At 43.9% G+C, this 20,707-nt stretch overlaps 1 protein-coding gene across 1 annotated transcript in view; it reads left to right on the top strand.

Annotated features, from left to right (window-relative positions):
- Nucleotides 1–20,097, top strand: part of LOC124795537 — a 318,628-nt gene extending 298,531 nt beyond the window's left edge. The window contains exons 16-19 of the mRNA XM_047259608.1: nt 4,932–4,955; nt 5,428–5,520; nt 10,919–11,060; nt 19,789–20,097. Of these exons, the coding sequence (XP_047115564.1) occupies nt 4,932–4,955; nt 5,428–5,520; nt 10,919–11,060; nt 19,789–20,097 (568 nt within the window). The remainder of the gene's footprint in view (nt 1–4,931; nt 4,956–5,427; nt 5,521–10,918; nt 11,061–19,788) is intronic.
- The last annotated feature ends 610 nt before the right edge of the window (nt 20,098–20,707 follow it).

Below are 20,707 nucleotides of genomic sequence, written 5' to 3'. Positions count from 1 at the left end.
TTACAATTTAAAACCTGGTTCCTAAATCTCTGTCTTACCATTATATAATCTATCTGATACCTTTTAGTATCTCCAGGGTTCTTCCATGTATACAACCTTCTTTCATGATTCTTAAAGCAAGTGTTAGCTATGATTATGTTGTGCTCTGTGTAAAATTCTACCAGGCGGCTTCCTCTTTCATTTCTTAGCCCCAATCCATATTCACCGACTATGTTTCCTTCTCTCCCTTTTCCTACACTCGAATTCCAGTCACCCATAACTATTAAATTTTCGTCTCCCTTCACTATCTGAATAATTTCTTTTATTTCATCATACATTTCTTCAATTTCTTCGTCATCTGCAGAGCTAGTTGGCATATAAATTTGTACTACTGTAGTAGGTGTTGGCCTCGCATCTATCTTGGCCACAATAATGCGTTCACTGTGCTGTTTGTAGTAGCTTACCCGCATTCCTATTTTCCTATTCATTATTAAACCTACTCCTGCATTACCCCTATTTGATTTTGTGTTTATAACCCTGTAGTCACCTGACCAGAAGTCTTGTTCCTCCTGCCACCGAACTTCTCTAATTCCCACTATATCTAACTTCAACCTATCCATTTCCCTTTTTAAATTTTCTAACCTACCTGCCCGATTAAGGCATCTGACATTCCAAGCTCCGATCCGTAGAACACCAGTTTTCTTTCTCCTGCTAACGACATCCTCTTCAGTAGTCCCCCCCCCCCCCCCCCCCGGCGATCCGAATGGGGGACTATTTTACCTCCGGAATATTGTACCCAAGAGGACGCCATCATCATTTAATCATACAGTAAAGCTGCATGCCCTCGGGAAAAATTACGGCTGTAGTTTCCCCTTGCTTTCAGCCGTTCGCAGTACCAGCACTGCAAGGCCGTTTTGGTTATTGTTACAAGGCCAGATCAGTCAATCATCCAGACTGTTGCCCCTGCAACTACTGAAAAGGCTGCTGCCCCTCTTCAGGAACTACACGTTTGTCTGGCCTCTCAACAGATACCCCTCCGTTGTGGTTGCACTTACGGTACGGCTATCTGTATCGCTGAGGCACGCAAGCCTCCCCACCAACGGCAAGGTCCATGGTTCATGGGGGGGGGGGGGGTTTAAGAGATAACTTACAAAACATTTTGTTGCTTTAACTGACGTTCTGGAACAGCTGCAACCAGCAAGAGCACTTCCGTGAACATAACGGCAGATGTTCCACCCTGCAACTGGTGTTGAATTGTTTCTTGTGAGTTCAGAAGTGTCACGAACACTGAACATATTACGTAGATTGTTTGAATGTGGGTGACGTCATAGGACGCTGTTTCTCACACAAAAAAGGAGTTTCCAGAAATTTCTGATTTTAACGGTAGATAGAATACCTTGTGGATAGCTATTTCTGACGCCGCTAATGCTGCACAACAGATTTGAAGATTCAGTGACACGGAAGTCGTCCTCGACACGTTTAGGAATCACAGTATTAGACGAAATAGCAGTGCCTCTGTTATGAAGAAGTGCGGTGCAGTGTTCCTTTCGACACGCATGCATGTTCGAAGAAACAGGCACTGCAAAGGCGAAAGCCGTCAAGAAATACGAGAAATGTATTCAGAGTTGCCAATGTGAACAACGATCGGCTATTAGAATGACAACAACGAAAATTTGTACCTCGAACATGGATTTTCGGCTTTAGGCGAGTGGTCGCGTTAACCGTTTCGGCTATCCGTGCACGAATCACGGAAACATCCAAACTTCACTGCAGCAAACCACCCCCCCCCCCCCCACCCCCAAAGGCAGCACTTGTAGTAACGTTGTTTTATTTAACACCGTATGGGACCATTCCGTTGTAGTTTCCGTCATTGTCAAATTTATCGTAGAAATGCGAGAGAGTGTCACCTTGTAGTCAGGACCGGTTGGAGAACATTTTCCCTCACAATAGGCTTTTGCTTTGGTGCTCCTTCCCCCTCACTCACCCCTTTTCCCGTGTTCTCTTTAAACCGTGACAGTTCCCAATGCTAACGGTAATACGCATTGTATAAAGATCTCTCACCTAGCCGCCCCAAGCAGTCTCTGGTAACTCGGACACGTCCTGTGTAGAAACCTCACACCAGTGCCGTCTTTGGCGACCCTCTAAGATTGGCATCCCAAGTGGTGGGCTGTGTCCCTCGTGTCTTGAACCGGCCCTGCTTGTAGTGATCTTTGCTATGAAGAGTGGATACTGTACTACGATACCGTTCTTCTGCATGACGCCAGATGCCGTCAGATTCTTTACTCTGTTCCCGTATATTCTCACTTCTGTGTCCAAGCGTAATCCCCTTTTTTTTCTTTTACCCGGCCTTAGATTTTTATGCCGCAAGTAATTCGCAGACACCGACTTGGCAGTCTCAAAAACAAATAGCCGCTTCTCATTTATCTCTGCCAGAGGCAATCACATTACACGAAAAGTTGTTAGGAGGGCCGGTGAAAACTGCTTTTTCACTTCGCAAAAGAAGTCAGAGGCGTAGTTAAAAATCTGATGTGGTCCTCCAGGAGAGGAAGCGTATTCTTTCAGTAACAATCCTTTGTGAGGGCGTCGTTTCGCAGCAGCCAGGCAGAAAGGAGCAGACAGTATTGGAAGAGTACCGGACGCGAAATGGACTCTGGAACTCTGTGTGTGTGTGTGTGTGTGTGTGTGTGTGTGGAGCCCCCCGCCGCCCTCACGGACGCATCCTCTGCGCGCTGTCAACACTCCTTTGTTCGGCGGCGCCGGCAGTGCGCGCACAATATCCGCTCCGGAGTGATGAAGCCCACCCTTAAAGGAGAACCAGCCACCTGGTTGCTGTCTGGCAGGGCACCGGCGTACAGGCCAGGCTGCGGCAGTCACCACCTCAGAGGGCGCCGAAATGACAGGTACTGGCGTAGTGAATATCTTCCTAATCTGTGAGGGCAGTCATGTACCTGAGACATTCTACAGCTATTACACGAAAGAAGCTGCTCCCCGTCTAGATTCAGTTTATTGTAAGTCGCTGGAAAAACCAAGGTACCAGAACTGCGAAAAAGTCCAAGTCACACGCATTGCGAACGAGGTTTCTGGGACAGATGCAAATACTGGGTGATGAAAAAGTGAGTATAAATTTGAAAACTGTATAAATCACGGGATAATGTAGATAGAGTGGTACAAATTGTCACACATGCTTGGAATGACATGGGGTTCTATTAGAACCAAAATAATAAAAAAGTTCACAAAATGTCCGACAGATGGCGCTTCATCTGATCAGAATAGCAATAATTAGCATAACAAAGTAAGACCAACCAAAGATCATGTTCTTTACGGGAAATGAGTCGGCCGAAGTGGCCGTGCGGTTAAAGGCGCTGCAGTCTGGAACCGCAAGACCGCTACGGTCGCAGGTTCGAATCCTGCCTCGGGCACGGATGTTTGTGATGTCCTTAAGGTTAGTTAGGTTTAACTAGTTCTAAGTTCTAGGGGACTAATGACCTCAGCAGTTGAGTCCCATAGTGCTCAGAGCCATTTTTTTTTTTTTACAGGAAATGCTCAATATGTCGACCATCATTCCTCAACAATAGCTGTAGTCGAGGAATAATGTTGTGAACAGCACTGTAAAGCATGTCCGGAGTTATGGTGAGGCACTGGCGTCGGATGTTGTCTTTCAGCATCCCTAGAGATGTCAGTCGACCACGATACACTTGCGACTTCAGATAACCCCAAAGCCAATAATCGTACGGACTGAGGTCTGGGGACCTGGGAGGCCAAGCATGACGAAAGTGGCGGCTGAGAACACGATTAGCACCAAACGACACGTGCAAGAGACCTTTCACGTGTCGACCAATACTTTGTTTTTTTTTGTTCTAATAAAACCCGATGTCATTCCAAGCATCTGTGTCAGTTTTTATTTCTCTATCTACATTATTCCGTGGTTTATTAAGTTTTCAAATTTATACTGACTTTCTGATCACCCAGTACACTGCTGACCAAAATTAAAGCAAAAGAAAACAGAAATTTTGCAAAGCCGCCTTTCTTTTGCCACAAGTAGTATAAACAGGTGACAGTAAAGTAGGAACAAAGTAAAGAATACAGATCGTAATCAACAGCAAGATGCATTACGGTAGACAAAAGTGTTCTTCCAACTTGACGGATTCGCACGCACATTCCGACAACTGGTTAATATGCTCAATATAGGCTGCTAGCACTCCTGGCAGCAGTACTGGCAATGATGGGGCACGCTTTGAACAATGTCATCAATGTCATGTTGAGACAATGACGCCCATTTTTCCTGAAGAGGGAGGGTAGTTGATGGATGCTGACACAGTGCAGCCCATCTTCCAAAGCTGTCCACTGCTCGGCTCGGGTGCTACTTAGAACCTCTGCTGCCACAGAAAACAGTTGAAAGGCCAAAGCGAGACTAATTTCTATGATTAACTTGCGTAATTTTGCAGCAGTTGTGGATGGACCTTTCCATCAATTTTAAGTTGCCAGTCACTGCAGTCTTCCAGCCACATTCATTTTGCGGGTGTATCCCTGCACGCGAAAGCGGACAGTTCCTTACAAAGACTCGTCTTTAAAGAAAATCGCCATCTTGGCGGTAATCAGCGCCCTCTGAATGCTACTACATTCTATCGCTTGCGCCTAGTCCCGCCGTTACGCAGGGTCGGTCGGCCATGGTTAATCGGATTCGGCATGTTAATTTGAAGGGGTGGCCGCATGCCTTCCCTGTCGCCATTCTGAATACTACTACACGCACGTGACGAATCGCAGATATCGGCGGCTAATACCTCTTTACCTGCAAGGTGCTGGTTCTGCAAGGTATGTAGGAGAGCTTCTGTGAAGTTTGGAAGGTAGAAGACGAGGCACTGGCGTAATTAAAGCTGTGAGGACGGGGCGTGAGTCGTGCTTGGGTAGCTCAGTTGGTAGAGCACTTGCCCGCCAAAGGAAAAGGTCCCGAGTTCGAGTCTCGGTCCGGCACACAGGTTTAATTTGCCAGGAAGTTTCACTTCTTTACCTGTCGTTGGTATCCGTTTACGATTTCTCTGCGAGTGTCACATCACATACAAAATTGATATGCTAATTTCCACAATAATTAATTACCAAAGTTTCTGAACTAATTTTTAGCCTAGTTTGCTTCATTTTGTTTAATCTGAATAATTTATATAGTTTTGATGTCATTCTTTGAGGGAGTGGCATCACACAGTCTTGCTACTAGACGATGAAATGTTGTAAGAAAGACTGTTGGGAGAAAAAAGAGAGATGTGTACATTTTTGAGGAAAGACGGCTACTGAATACTATTTTTTATGTACTTTGTTGTTTTTTTCGTTGATTAAATGCCTGTATCGGTGCAGAGAGACATGACGTTTGCAGTTGTGTGTTGTTTTGCTACCGCCATTACAGAAGTGTTTCTCCGACTATATAACGTGACGCATGTGGTGTTGTTGTGCCCCCAGCTACGGCTGCCTCATCTACCTGGCGACGCAGATCGCGGCGGGCATGAAGTACCTGGAGGGCCTCAAGCTGGTGCACCGGGACCTGGCCGCCAGGTGAGTCTCAGCAGCCTTCATGGGCTGAACGTCCCGCTGCTGCCTGATTCCACGTTCAGTGTGACACACACATTTTGCTAACTGTGATACTTGTGGTGAATCTGTAATGAACGCCCAATTTTCGACCGATGCACTGTCCCCGTATTGTTACTATTTGCTTGAACTGTCAGTAAAATCCCCGATTCTTTTTTTAAAAAAATTAGAATTTAACTCCCAAGTAAAAATAAAGAGCAAAGCTTTCGACATGTAATAACTTTACAAACAAATTAATATGTTAAATATTTGACTTGAAGCATGCACACGAGAAAAACTTTGAGAAAGGTTCGAAATTATTCTTACAAGTTTCTTGTGAGTAGCTAAGTTCTCTCATTCTCACCTTCTCGAGATTAGGCTGCCTCAGTACAGACGTACGTTCTGTCTAACAGCACACTTGTCCTGTTGTGTTAAGCTTATATCATAAGATTACAGCTCGTAATGAGTAGATCGTGACAGCATTTTAAATTTGGTCGATAACTACGTGAAATATTGAAAAATCAATTTTTTGTTGCCCCTGGAAGCAGGTAGATAGGCAACCCGCTACTCGGACCTGGGATTGTTGCACAATTAATATAAGGCCGTGTCCTACGTGAGCGACAGAAGCGAGCGACAGCTTCAGGCGACAATCGCAGGTGTAGTTACGGAAGTGTCCTACGTGGGCGACATCTGTGTCGCTGCCTGTCTCCCGCTGCAACTGGCGACGTTTGAATTCGAACGTGTTTGAATCTTGTCGCTGCAACACGCGCGACACAGAGTGACAGCCACGTGTCTTCTTGGCAAAGCAGTGGAGCGGACGCGACGGCAGCTATGAATTACTTCGGTGAAAAAATTTGAGTCTTCCGCAACATATAGCTTGATATCCTTAAATGATAAAGGTCAGAATTTATTTTCATTATTCGTCATAGTTACTGTGCTGCACGAAATTGGGTACATGGCTGCACGAAATTTTTAAAAAATTTCAGAGGTAAAATCACATTGTGTAGACTTTCCGTATAGTTCATTTAAGACCATACAATACTGCGTATGAAATGTAGCCAATATATCTCAATTGTATTTCAAGTTGAGACCGGAATGATATCTATTTTCATTCTTGAGATATTTATTGGTTGTTATATCAGCTGACGGGTCGCTCGCGGCGAGTCCGAACCTTCCCTGCGCTTCGAGAGTCAAGTGATCGTAAAAATCGTCGTATCTCATAAAAGGTTCAAGATATCGAAACGACGAATTTTAGAAATGACAGCACCCAGAAAGGACTATTTTATCATATGATTAACATTCGATACGTTTTTGTCAACGCGTGAGCAGAGCGAAAACAAGACTCCCTATAACTTATAGCATGTGACTCAAATTCAAAGATATAGTAGCAACAGCAACTGAGAGATTCGTACCTCATAAATTGGTAAGAGATGGAACTGATCCCCCATGGTACACAAAACAGGTCCGAACGCTGTTGCAGAGGCAACGGAAAAAGCCTGCAAAGTTCAGAAGAACGCGAAATCCCGAAGTGTGGCTAAAATTTACAGACACGTGAAATTTGGCACGGACTTCAATGCGAGATGCCTTTAATAGGTCCCACAACGAAACATTGTCTCGAAATCTGGTAGAAAATCCGAAGAAATTCTGGTTGTATGTAAAGTACACAAGCGGCAAGACCCAGTCAATACCTTCGCTGCGCAGTGCCGATGGTACTGTTACCGACGACTGTGCCGCTAAAGCGGTGTTATTGAACGCAGTTTTCCGAAATTCCTTCATCAGGTAAGACGAATGGAATATTCCAGCATTTGAAACACGAACAGCTGCTAGCATGAGTTTCTTAATTTCAACTAAGTACCTGGGTGTAAAAATTACGTACAACTTCAGTTGGAAAGACCACATAGAGAATATTGTGGGGAAGGCGAGCCAAAGGTTGCGTTTCATTGGCAGGACACTTAGAAGATGCAACAAGTCCACTAAAGAGACGGCTTACACAATACTCGTTCGTCCTCTGTTAGAGTATTGCTGCGCGTTGTGGGATCCTTACCAGGTGGAATTGATGGAGGACATCGTAAGGGTGGAAAAAAGGGCAGCTCGTTTTGTATTATCCCGTAATAGGGGAGAGAGTGTGGCAGATACGATACGAGAGTTGGGATGGAAGTCATTAAAGCAAAGACGTTTTTCATCGCGGCGAGATCTATTTACGAAATTTCAGTCACCAACTTTCTCTTCCGAATGCCAAAATATTTTGTTGAGCCCAATCTATATAGGTAGGAATGATCATCAAAATACAATAAGAGAAATCAGAGCTCGAACAGAAAGGTTTAGGTGTTCGTTTTTCCCGCGCTCTGTTCGGGAGTGGAATGGTAGAGAAATAGTATGACTGTGGTTCGATGAAGCCTCCGCCAAGCATTTAAATGTGAATTGCAGAGTAGTCATGTAGATGTAGACATGAGGTTTTGTCCAAATTTTCATCGCCAAACAAAGGGAGAGAAAGAGGTAAACGGGGTATCAAAGTGGCCAGCATGAGGTCTACTTCGGCATGAAAATATTTAACTGCTTGAAAGCAATCAGGGTAATGAATGAAAACTTAATTAATAAGCTGAGGAAAAATTGAAATATTTCACGAAAAGCTGCTGTAGATGAAGTGTCAAAAATGTCATCTTTTCAAGACCTAGCTATTTTGCACATAAAAAGTTACATTGGTGCGGTATTTAAGTGTCAAAAAGGCTTCCTTCGAATCAAGTACGGTAGGAAGGCAAACGAGGAGTCAGTAAGAATAAAACTTGAAATTCAAAAATGGAATAAATCAGTCAAATATTTTATGAAATGACTTATGTAAAAGAAATAAGTAGATCAGAGAAACATTCTACGTGCCTCTGAGTGATGCTCGAAATCATGAACAGAAAATGAGGTGCACCAAACGCGTCCATAATATTTTTTATTTCATACTTTTAGACAAGTCATTACACAAAACGTTTGACTTTCTTTTCAAAAAATTTGTAAGCTTTAATTTTACAGACTATTTAGAGTAACAATGACTGATGATGAATTACGTTCGCAACATGAAATATCTGTTAAATTTCGTGGTTCATTCTAGTTTATTATGAATTAAATGTGTGTGATATACTGGGATTTGGCAAGACCTTAAAAATATACTTAGCGATGCAGTGTAAACAGCATAAAACTTAGTATACAGAATCGTAACTGAGTCAATAAAAATATAAGATCGGCCGGGAATCGATCCCAGAACCTTTTCCTTACACGTAATTTTGAACTGTACGCGCTAACCCTATACCACAGCTATCTTTTGCTCAGTCGTGTCAACTTCCGTGCGTATGTTTGTATTTAGCGTAGTTAGTCATGTAATAGTCATTCCTCCGCATTTATCGGCTGTTAAAAGTTCTTAATCATGCAAAAAAACATTCGTATTTAATTTATTGATCAGAAAGTCGAATGCTCCTCTGCTCATTCACGTGTATTCGAAGAACTTGTCTAGTGATCTTCGTAGTTGACGATACTTATGAAACTCTCCATGTAGGTTCCTCCCTTTGTAAATTTCATGCGCAGCATTCCGTGTCGCTTTATTTTCTTAAGTAAACCTAATTCTGTAGCCTTACTCTCCAGCTACAGTATTATACAGGTTAAAGACGCCGTTTTATAGAAACAGCTGGTTGGCTCTAACGCAGCCATATTGTAGCGCGTCGTGGTCGCTCGCACGCTGGACACCCAAGGTTGTCGCCCGATGTTTCTGCTTGTCGCTGGAGTGTCTCGTATCAAGAAGTCGCTCGCTTCTGTCGCTCACGCAGGACACGGCCTAAGAGGAGCGTTCAATAAGTGATGCAACATTTTTTTTCCCCGAAAGCATGTTGCTTTTATTCAGGATACCAACACACCGTGCTATTTCTCACTCTTCTGGCTACAAACACCTGTTTTTCGACATAATCTCCAATCAATGCGACAGCCTTACGCCACCTTCCTAGTAGGGCATGTGTGCCCACACGGTACCACTGTACCAGTCCAAGTCGGAGCCAACGAATTGCTTCATCACCCACGTAGAGCTTCCCGTGGAGTTCGACCTCCATTGTTCCAAACAGATAGAAGTCGGAAGGTGCGAGATGCGGGATGCACTTTGGATGAGGAAGAACAGTCCAATGAAGTACTGAGAGCTCCTCTCGTGTGCACATACTTGTCTGAGGCCTTGCGTTGTCGTGGAGAAGGAGTAGTTCGTTTGCATATTTCTGGTGACGAGCACGCTGAAGTCATTTCTTCAATTTCCTGAGCGTCCCAGCTGTGTGTGGCCTGCCGACGCGTGGAAGATCGGACACGGTTGGGCTGTCTCGTTCTGATGACGACAGACAGCTGGCCCCACGACTCACCGTGCTTTTATTCAAAAAATGGTTCAAATGGCTCTGAGCACTATTGGACTTAACGTCAGTCGATCGGTTCCGGACTGAAGCACCTGGAACCGCTCGGCCACAACGGACGCCGTGCTTTTATTCACTACCAGTTCTCTGTAAACATTCTACAAGCGCCTGTAAACCTCTACCAGTTTCCGCCAAAGAAAACTCAGTGACAGCTCTTTCCTTGGAAAGCACTCCCGTTACAGACGGCATTTTGAAGGCTACGTTTAGCGCACCACCTGTCGGAATTTCATGAAAATGTAGAGGCTGAAGCGAAGATACACGATGCGCCACAACAAATTCAGTATTTATTGGACCAAAATTGGCTGAGAAAAAAAGTGTTGCATTACTTATTGAACACACCTTGTAGCTGAAGCACCGTCTTATTTCCTACACTCCTTCGAAAAATCGCGCTACTTTTCAGTAACATTTTTTCTGCAAGATGTAATACAACTTCACGGTGGAAAATCGACTTTTCGTTATGTCTTCATTATGTCTTCTCGATGGCTGGACGCCAGTCACACTGCGAAATGGTGTCACATCGGCATTCATAGCCGAGTTCGATTCCCGGTGCCCGATAAGCCCTCGATACTCATCTATCTTTTACAGCCCGTGCTGTCATTCCATGAAATGCACGTTCTCTAAGCGTTTTCCATCTTTGATGTATGAGATGATCGACTAGAACTTAATGAACTGACTGCCGGAATCCAAGTCAAGCCAAAATTTAGGCCTCTCAACATACAAATTACAATGGAACTTGCGAAGAAGGCCAGTTGCCTTCCCTCGAGCGTTGTGCTTGTATCGCACACATTCTGGGCGGCGTATCGAACCAGCTGTTCGTATACGGTGCTCAGTTCGATCCCCTGCCTGTCTTGATATCTGACGCACAAACGCTTTAGGAGCACTTTGCGTTGCTTACCAACCGCTGCACGCCACCTGTCTAGCACACGGTGTGTAATTTGTCACTGGTCGGTTCTGTTTGGCAGGAACTGCGTGGTGGGCCCGGACTTCAGCCTGAAGGTGTCGGACCACGCCATGTTCTGCTCGCGCTACGACCTCGACTACTACCTGAGCGACACGCAGACCAAGCTGCCCGTGCGCTGGATGTCCTGGGAGAGCGTGCTGCTGGTGAGTCTGTGGTCAGAGAGGCGACACTTGCCAGCTCGCAGAAGAGTGGCATTATGGTGTGGCCAACTCAACTGAGACACGCTAGTCTGTCTCGTCTGAAGGAATCAACGTCATGCTAGTTGAAGAAATTTTCGTATCCAGTATGTACCTGCTGTGGTGGCGCACCGCTATCATAGTTGACTCGCAAACTACTCCACACAGTCCCACGGAGTTCCTTCTGTCTTTCTAGAAAGGTTTTGCACAGTAACAAGTTTCCAACCTCTCCCTTATCACTCTCCAAGTCATCAAGAATACGATTACTATTCTGTACTGTGGACTTCACCGTTACAGTCACTTGCACAGAACAGCTATACTTAATGCTCACACTTCGCAAAGGAGAGATGCCTGGTGGCCATATAAAAGTAAACATTTATACCTACATTAGTGAATACCGTGGGATTTCTCTGCACAGCAGCTCGTTCTGTTCCTGTGTGTTTTTGCTTGCAGGACTGAATGCGAAAATCGGTAACATACCCAACAGGATTACAAGGTCATTAGAGTTTTATGTGTTACGTATTAAACGAAAAACAAACAGAAAGTTATTGAATACCTTAAATGGTTGGTCAAAGAATAGTATAGGTGACTATAACTAACTTCCATCTATGGCAGTAATATATACAGGGTAAGAAAAACCTTTAGGGTCTGCCGAGTAAGGTAGCGCAATGGTTAACACACTGGACTCCCATTCGGGCGGAGGACGGTTCAAACCCGCGTCCGGCCATCCCGACTTAGGTTTTCAGTGATTTCCCTAAATCGGCTCAGGCGAATGCCGGGACGGTTCCTTTGAAAGGGCACGGCCGATATCCTTCTCCGTGTTGTTGTGGTCTTCAATCCTGAGACTGGTTAGATGCAGCTCTCCATGTTACTCTATCCTGTGCAAGCTTCTTCACCTCCCGGTACCTACTACAGCCTACATCCTTCTGAGTCCTTCATCTCTTGATCTCCCTCTACGATTTTTGCCCTCCACGCTGCACTCCAATACTAAATTGGTCATTGATTGATGCCTCAGAACATGTCCTGCCAACAGATCCCTTCTTCTAGTCACGTTGTGCCACAAACTCCTCTTCTCCCGAACTCTGTTCAATACCTCCTCATTAGTTATGTGACCTACCCATCTAATCTTCATCATTCTTCTGTAGCACCACATTTTGAAAGTTTCTACTCTCTTCTTGTCCAAACTTATTTCGTCCATCTTTCCCTTCCATACATGGCTACACTCCATACAAATGCTTTCAAAAACGACTTCCTGACACTTAAATCTATAGTCGATGTCAACAAATTTCTCTTCTTCAGAAACGCTTTCCTTGCCATTGCCAGTCTACATTCTATATCCTCTTTACTTCGACCATCATCAGTTATTTTGCTCCCCAAATAGCAAAACTCCTTTACTACTTTACGTGTCTCATTTCCCAATCTAATTCCCTCAGCATCACCCGATTTAATTCGACTACATCCCATTATCCTCGTTTTGCCTTTGCTTTTGTTCATGTTCATCTTATATCCTCCTTTCAAGACATTGTCCATTCCGTTCAATTCCTCTTCCAAGTCCTTTGCTGCTTCCGACAGAATTACAATGTCATCGGCGAACCTTAAAGTTTTAATTTATTCTCCATGGATTTTAATACCTACTACGAATTTTTCTTTTGTTTCCTTTATTGCTTGCTCAATATACAGATTGAATAACATCAGGGAGAGGCTACAACCCTGTCTCATTCCCTTCCCAACCACTGCTTCCCTTTCGTGCCCCTCGACTCTTATAACTGCCATCTGGTTTCTGTATAAATTGCCGGCCGAAGTGGCCGTGCGGTTAAAGGCGCTGCAGTCTGGAACCGCAAGACCGCTACGGTCGCAGGTTCGAATCCTGCCTCGGGCATGGATGTTTGTGATGTCCTTAGGTTAGTTAGGTTTAACTAGTTCTAAGTTCTAGGGGACTAATGACCTCAGCAGTTGAGTCCCATAGTGCTCAGAGCCATTTGAACCATTTTTCTGTATAAATTGTAAATAGCCTTTCGCTCCCTATATTTTACCCCTGCCACCTTCAGAATTTGAAAGACGGTATTCCAGTGAACATTGTCAAAAGCTTTCTCTAAGTCTAAAACTGCTAGAAACGTTTGCCATTTCTTAATCTAATTTCTAAGATAAGCCGAGGGTCAGTATTGCCTCACGTGTTCTAATATTTCTACGGAATCCAAACTGATCTTCCCCGAGGTCGGCTTCTACCAGTTTTTCCATTCGTCTGTAAAGAATTCGCGTTAGTATTTTGCAGCCGTGATTTATTAAACTAATAGTTCGGTAATTTTCACATCTGTCAACACCTGCTTTCTTTGGTATTGGAATTATTATATTCTTCTTGAAGTCAGAGGGTATTTCTCCTGCCTCATACATCTTGCTCACCAGATGGGAGAGTTTTGTCAGGGCTGGCTCTCCCAAGGCTGTCAGTAGTTCTAATGGAATATTGTCTACTCCCGGGGCCTCCTTCCCTAGTCCGATGGGACCGATGACTTCGCCGTTTGGCCGCCTCTCCCCAAATCAACCAACCAACCTTTAGGGTCTGTATCACTGAGGTAGAGGGTTGTAAACTGAGTATTTTGATACAATAAACAATTGGTTCGAAATGAATATTTAGTCGAGTGAGATACTGAATGAGCGAAACGTAGTAAACTACTTGCGTTCCATAACAAAAAACAGCCAGTCACATTTACACTGGTAGCGTTTCCTTGAAAAACAACCTCGACTCGTCTGTGATGCGCCCTCCACAATCTACAGTTACTGGACTGGTTGCACAAGATCTGAGAAGTTTTCCTTGCGGGAACTTGTAGACATGCATTTGATGTACGATACCACAGGATGTTTGGTCCGTGGAAAGGGGAAGGAACGTACAGAGGAAAGCTTCACTGCAGGCAAAGTTCTAATCGGAAGAAATTTCTCTTTCTGTACAGAGAAGTATGAGAACTGCATCTTTCAAGCTAAACTTAATTATTTATTGATTTCTCGAGTAAAAACCACTTGCATGTTGCTATATAGCAGGCCATACTTTGCGTGATTTTGTATGTTATACCATACAAATTCAGTTTTGTTATTAGTACATTTTTAAAAAAATTTACAAAAGGATAAAATTTTAAAAAGTAACAAATATATATATGAGTATCACACATGTATACACACAACTTTTATAACAATTGTTGCTAACTTAGATAACGAAAATAAATAAGATACATAATAGTAGGTGGATGCATTTTAAATTTAAATTAAAAGTGTATTTAATGGAAGAAACAAGATATGGAAATTTGATTTAGATGCGATGGGACAGTTCTTCCTTTTATACCTCCTATGTGTCGTTGAAGCAAAAACAAAAAAGAGAGACATAAAGAGATGAATTAATTTAGCTGGCAGTAGGTATTGATTGAAATTAATGGGGAAAGTTGAAAATTTGTGCCGGAATGGGATTCGAACCCGGGTCTTCTCCTTACCAGGCAGATGTGCTGATCACTGCGTCACCTGGTCATCGCAGCTGCACAGACTATCCTAGCACGCTTCCGGAAGAACCAGTCTCAACTTATCCACACACTACTAGTGTAGTGCCCTTTTCCCATTATCCTCGTTACTCGCGGTATTTCGCCGATTGCCGTAACAGATCGAGCCTGGTGTCCATCCTGGAAGTTAAAAGGGTCGGTGGAGCAGTTTATTACTCTCAGATTGCCGGCCGAAGTGGCCGAGCGGTTCTAGACGCTAGATAAGCCCCAGAGTGCTCAGAGCCATTTGAGCTCATTACTCTCAGATTTCAAATGGTTCGAATGGCTCTATGGGACTTAACATCCGAGGTCATCAGTCCCTAGACTTAGAAATACTTAAACCCAACTAACCTAAGAACATCACACACATCCATGCCCGAGGCAGGATTCGAACCTGCGACCGTAGCAGCAGCGCGGTTCCGGACTAACGCGCCTAGAACCGCTCGACCACAGAGGCCGGCCTCTCAGATTTATTCCACCTTTCATAACGACTAACCCGAATGCTGGAATGTGATATAACACGAGTTACGTACTATTATTAATGTATCGGTGCCAGTGGTTAGTCACTTGAGAGACAATGTGCCACATTGATTGCATTAAATCGGGCGCGCAGCGGGGCAACGTCGACCTAACGTTAGGTACGTGTAGCAAGCGTCACGGACCACGACCTTTAATATTTCTCGAAGATGATTGGCTCTGAAAGATAGCCCTGTTCTCCCGCTCTCGATACTGCTCACTGTAAGCAATGTTGGGAGGCAACAAATCAACCAAGTAATGTTGTAATGAAAAAGGGTGTTGCAGCAAATAAGAACACGGACCTACCGTGATAAATACAATATAATTCAGAGGCCCAGTGTCCTCCAATAAAGCACGTGTTACAACTGCAAGGGATTGCTATTACAGTAACGTTTGGCACCTGCAGTTAATCCCAGAGCACACAAATGACAGAGCATCAGGCTAAAATCTTCCCTTACGCGCTTTGTTCGTAAATTATCTTTACAATGAATCAGACTCTGTCCTTCAGAACTATTCAATATACGTTAGTCCACTTCTAGAACAATCTGTCTTCTCTTACGTACATAGAATTTAGATACCGATTTCACTCAGAGTTAAACAATTAATTTTGCACTGCCACGCGGAACTTCTAATGATGCCATCGCTCACCTAAACATTACCACATTAGACAATGAATTTAGATTCTTTGACTCTACGGCCATCTTGCTTACATTAAATCCTTGAAGACTCATCGGGAAGTCACACCAGTGCGGAGCCATACAAGAAATAACGATAGACTGCGTCGTGATTTGGCTACGCGGCTCTACCATAGTTGTTAAGTTCAGCACAGTTCGAGTGAGACATCGTATCACACAATCAAAATCAGTATCTGACGTATTAAATTGCGGAATAACCTGTCGCTACTCAACTGATGTTCCAGACACTTTGGGCAGTGCCTTTAAAGCTACATGTACTGTGAAAGTACTTACTGACCAAATAAAGTCAGCATTGCATCGCATTGCATCGGAGCTGTGACATACGGGTCTGTCTATAATGAAGGACCCAGAGCGAAGACGCGAACGCCAAAACTAGATCTCCGCTCCACTTAATTCGAACCTCCGCGCCGATGAGTAATCACGTCGTTACTCACTTTATAAACTAATGAAAGAAAACAGCATGCAAGAGAGGACATTGTTTTATTAAGCCTTGTCCTCAATTCTGTGCTTTAGATTACATTTAAAATATATTTCTCTTAATTTGGTACTATTTTCTCTCTCGACGCCGATAATTAGCAAATCCCCTTAGCATTCAGATCCCGCACGCTGTCTGATGCCGGAATTACTCTGAAATTCTTCTACTAGAAGGTACGAGAACCCAACCTATCATTTTCCCGCGCACCTGCACTCCCATCTACATCCGGCCACTTCGACCAGTGCTCCTTCCCACTCGAGATGACTCGTAGCCTTCTACACCGATCGATCAGCGTATGCCTGCCCACTGCCTTCTGCATACTCTCATTAACATTTACTTTAATAAAGAAAATTTGGGTGAATCCCCTACGTTAATGTTATTATTAAAATTACTGTTGAAGCCTTCAAGGGGGGTAGGACGTCAACCTGGCCGACTTGGAGCAGGAGAGGCACCACAGGACATTTAATTTACAGTGTCTATACTTTTACAAATAAATTCATAAAACTTTGTCAGAATCACAAGAAAGGATTCAAGATTCACACTCATTGCAGTGGAAGTTCGAAAACATAACAAAATAATTTTTTTACGTGTGAAATTTCATGTATTTTTCACTTACTAATGGCTCCATTTGTTGCTATAGGTACACTTTTCTTCACAAGTTACAGATATTCTTCGATGAATTTTGCACAGCATACATACCATACTTACAGGTGTGTGAAACTCTAGAATTTATTTAATTTATGAAAAAAAGAACTGTTGTATTTTAAACCTCATATTTAGAAAGAACACAAACTTTGTAGTTAATTACCTCAATTTTTACCACAGTTTTTAATAGAGCTGGAAAATTCTACAGTTTCATACGCCTTTAAGTATGGTTTGTATGCTGTGCAAAATTCATCGAACCATCTCTCTTACTTATGAAGAGAAGTATACCTATAGCAACAAATGCTGCCATTAGTAAGTGAAAAAATGATGAAATTTCATATGTAAAAAAAATTACTTCGTTATGTTTTCGAACTTCCACTGCTATGAGTGTGAATCCGGAATCCTTCCTGGTCATGCTGACAAAGCCTTACGAATTTATTTGTAAAAGTATAGACAGTGGAAGTTAAAATGTCCCGTGGTGCCTCTCCTGCTCCAAGTCGGCCAGGTTGGCGTCCTACCCCCCTTAAATAAAATTGCAAAATAGAGTGGGTATATCTATAGAGTCCTACGTAACGTGACTACCTACGTTACAATCTGCACTGAAATTGATTGACTGTGCTGATAAACCTCTTACATTATTTGTTTTTCAAACAGCGGAGCAAAACTGAACGTACTCAGACTTTACTCTCTTTACTTATTCTGATCAACACTAAACTGACACACAATATTTATAGCGCAACGCAATCTGACTTTCAAAAATCCATACAAAAGAATGGCCCTGACTAACAATAACCTATACCTTTCACGAATCACTTCCCTCACAAAAATCTTCGCTACTGAAACTACTGCAATACTGCGTGCGCCAATACTGCCAGCTGAATAAAAGATTCAAACTACTGAAGGCACTAACTACTGATAGGCATAGTTAGCAAATGAAAGATTTTGATAGAGAACAAACAATGTATTTACCTTAATAGTGTTCAAAAGTCATAATATGTACATATCAGTTCATGACATCCAGTCTTACAAATTTACTGTCTCTGTCCAGATCATCCGCTCTCAAAACTCCACCATCTCTCTCCCCACATCCACCACTGCTGGCGGCTGACCTCTAGACTTGGTCACTGTTTCTATGTTTTGATACCGTGTATCGATACGTGGAACTGTTTCAGTATTTCGGAACGGCTGTGGTTCACTGTTTCAAAACAGTGGTGTTTCATTTCGCCCCCGTCTCGGATAACCGGACCAGATTCGATCTCGAACCAGACACAGAAACTGTATCGTTGTTTCAAAATAAGGCTGTTTCAGTCCACCTGCGCTTGGAACGGACTAATTGTATCGAAACAGGGATGTTTCATTCCGCTCTGTGTCGGACGAGATTCGGGCTCGGCACAGGTACTCCAACACATCATACCACTTTATGAAACACTTTCAAGAGTGTCAAAATCTTTTTGACAAGAAATAGCATGAAGCTTAAGATATCCGAAAATAAAGCTTCGTTTCTAGCTGACTGTCCTATTCCGAAATGGCGTAACATCTGCTTTATAAACACTAACAAAACAATAAAACAACACATACTATTCACATTCAAAATAATAAATATGTGAAATTCATTTAGTTAAATTACACTTTTTTTTATAACATACGCTTCTCTGTTCATGTGCAATAATCATATTAAGAAACGCAAGTAAGACTACAACATTTTGAATAAAAAAAAGGGGTAGAGTGACAGTTATTAGACATATACATAAATTTGATGTAGGTATAATTGCAAGCAATCTGTTTGACATATGACTGATAGTATAATGGTGAAGGGGAAGGGCTGGGAAGCATGGTGAATTTATAGTAACGGTTCGAAACACCTTGAAAGACAAATTTTTTTTCTGTTATATTTTGTTATTTATTCGAATTATTTGTGAATCTATAGTCACTGTACCTATTATCCACAATGATTCCCTTTGTGTGCATGGAAATTAGCAGGATGGGTATACTACCCATACTAACGTAATGTGGGAATCCCAGTAGCATAATCCGTTGTTTCTGCAGTTTGCTCCCATCTCCAGTTCCGTTCGTGGTGGTTCTTCTATCTTCAGCTACGGCTGTCCTCAGCCAATTGAAAAGTATGAAAGTCACACGACACGAAAGCAGCGCATTTGCTGCAGGAAATACGAAACTGCCAAGACGCCTAAAGTGATACTTTCATACTTTCTGCGATATGATTAGTGCTCTCGCACCTCATTTGTGTTTATATGAACATACTTATACAGTAGACATTCAAGATGATAAAATTTGTAGGAATATTAGATTACAAAGCACAACCTGTTTCACTGTTTCGAAACAGCGTATCGAAACATTACATTGTACTCTTTCATTTGTTTCGAAACAGTTATGTGTTTCAGTTTGCCCATCTCTACTCACCTCCAACTGCGCAACGGTACGCGCTGTTAACATCCAGCTGCCTAACACTACAAAGCCAGACAACAATTCAAACCATCCACAGACTGCACACAGCACAGCCAGTGATTTTCATACAGAGCGCTACGTGGCGTTGCCAATATAAAAACCTAAACAGCCTACTTACAATATGTATTTGGTGCCTGTTCATTCGGACTTATCCGAATGAACAGACACAATTTAGATCCCACATCTGTAATGAGTCGAGACACAAAGAATTGAATGACAGCTGCCAGTAGCATGTAGTGGTAGGATCATGACTAATTGGTATACGGTCACAGTTGCTGATGTGGAGATCGTTGGGAGAAGTGACTGTACTCCTCTTACTTTCTTGCTTGTTCTCGCGCGCCGCTGACTTTGTCGTTGTATGTGTGTGTGTCCCCCACTTGCAGGGCGAGTACTCGACCAAGAGCGACGTGTGGGCGTTCGGCGTGACGCTGTGGGAGACGCTGACGCTGTGCGCGGTGCAGCCGCTGGCGGAGCTGAGCGACCAGCAGGTGGTGGAGAACTGCAGCCGGTGGCAGCTGGACGACGGCCGCCAGCGCTGCCCCGCGCGGCCCGCAGCCTGCCCCCGCGAGCTCTTCGACCTGATGGCCGAGTGCTGGCGCCGCGACGCCGCGCTGCGCCCGCGCTTCGCCGAGATACACCTCTTCCTGCAGCGCAAGAACCTCGGCTACGGGCCGTCGCCGGCGCCCGGCTAGCGCCCGCCCCCGGCGCCGACGCCGCCCCACACGCCGACGCCGCCCCACACGCCGACGCCGCCCCCGCCCGCCTACGAGGCCCGCACCTCGCTCTAGGCGGCCGCCACTGTGCGGGCGCACCCACCGAGTGTCCGACGCTGCTCGCCGAGTGCTTTCGTACGAGCTCTCCCTGGTCTCCGGTGGCTCGTTGCGGAGTAACGACTTAATTGCGATTTATGCGGTTTTTCACCCCAGTTAGCTTTGTTTCTGTGAAAATGTATACACAAAGTGAAAAAGCCAGCAGTACATCATCACCAAAACCGACTACATACAATGCAGACTAACAACGCTCAGTCGAAACATTTTGCTTAGTCTACACAGCCCGTGTGCTTGACAAACTTCACATCTGCATCTACACCTACAGGGGACACGCAATCAACACCTGTACTTACTTGGAATAGCTTTATTAATAATGGGTCGGACCCCAATTTGCCCGTAATACAGCTGCGTTTCTTCTAGGAATACCGGTACATAATTGATGAAGGTTTCTCGGGTCTCCAGCCGGGTGTTAGCGTTGATATCTCGCGACGTTTCGGGAAGTGTCGTACTACCCATCTTCTGGCGAAGAGTC

This window comes from Schistocerca piceifrons, chromosome 4, assembly GCF_021461385.2.
Source record: "Schistocerca piceifrons isolate TAMUIC-IGC-003096 chromosome 4, iqSchPice1.1, whole genome shotgun sequence".
Taxonomy (NCBI): Eukaryota; Metazoa; Arthropoda; class Insecta; order Orthoptera; family Acrididae; genus Schistocerca; species Schistocerca piceifrons.
Note: the sequence above shows the minus strand (reverse complement) of the source record. Positions and strands in the feature narration are given on the sequence as shown.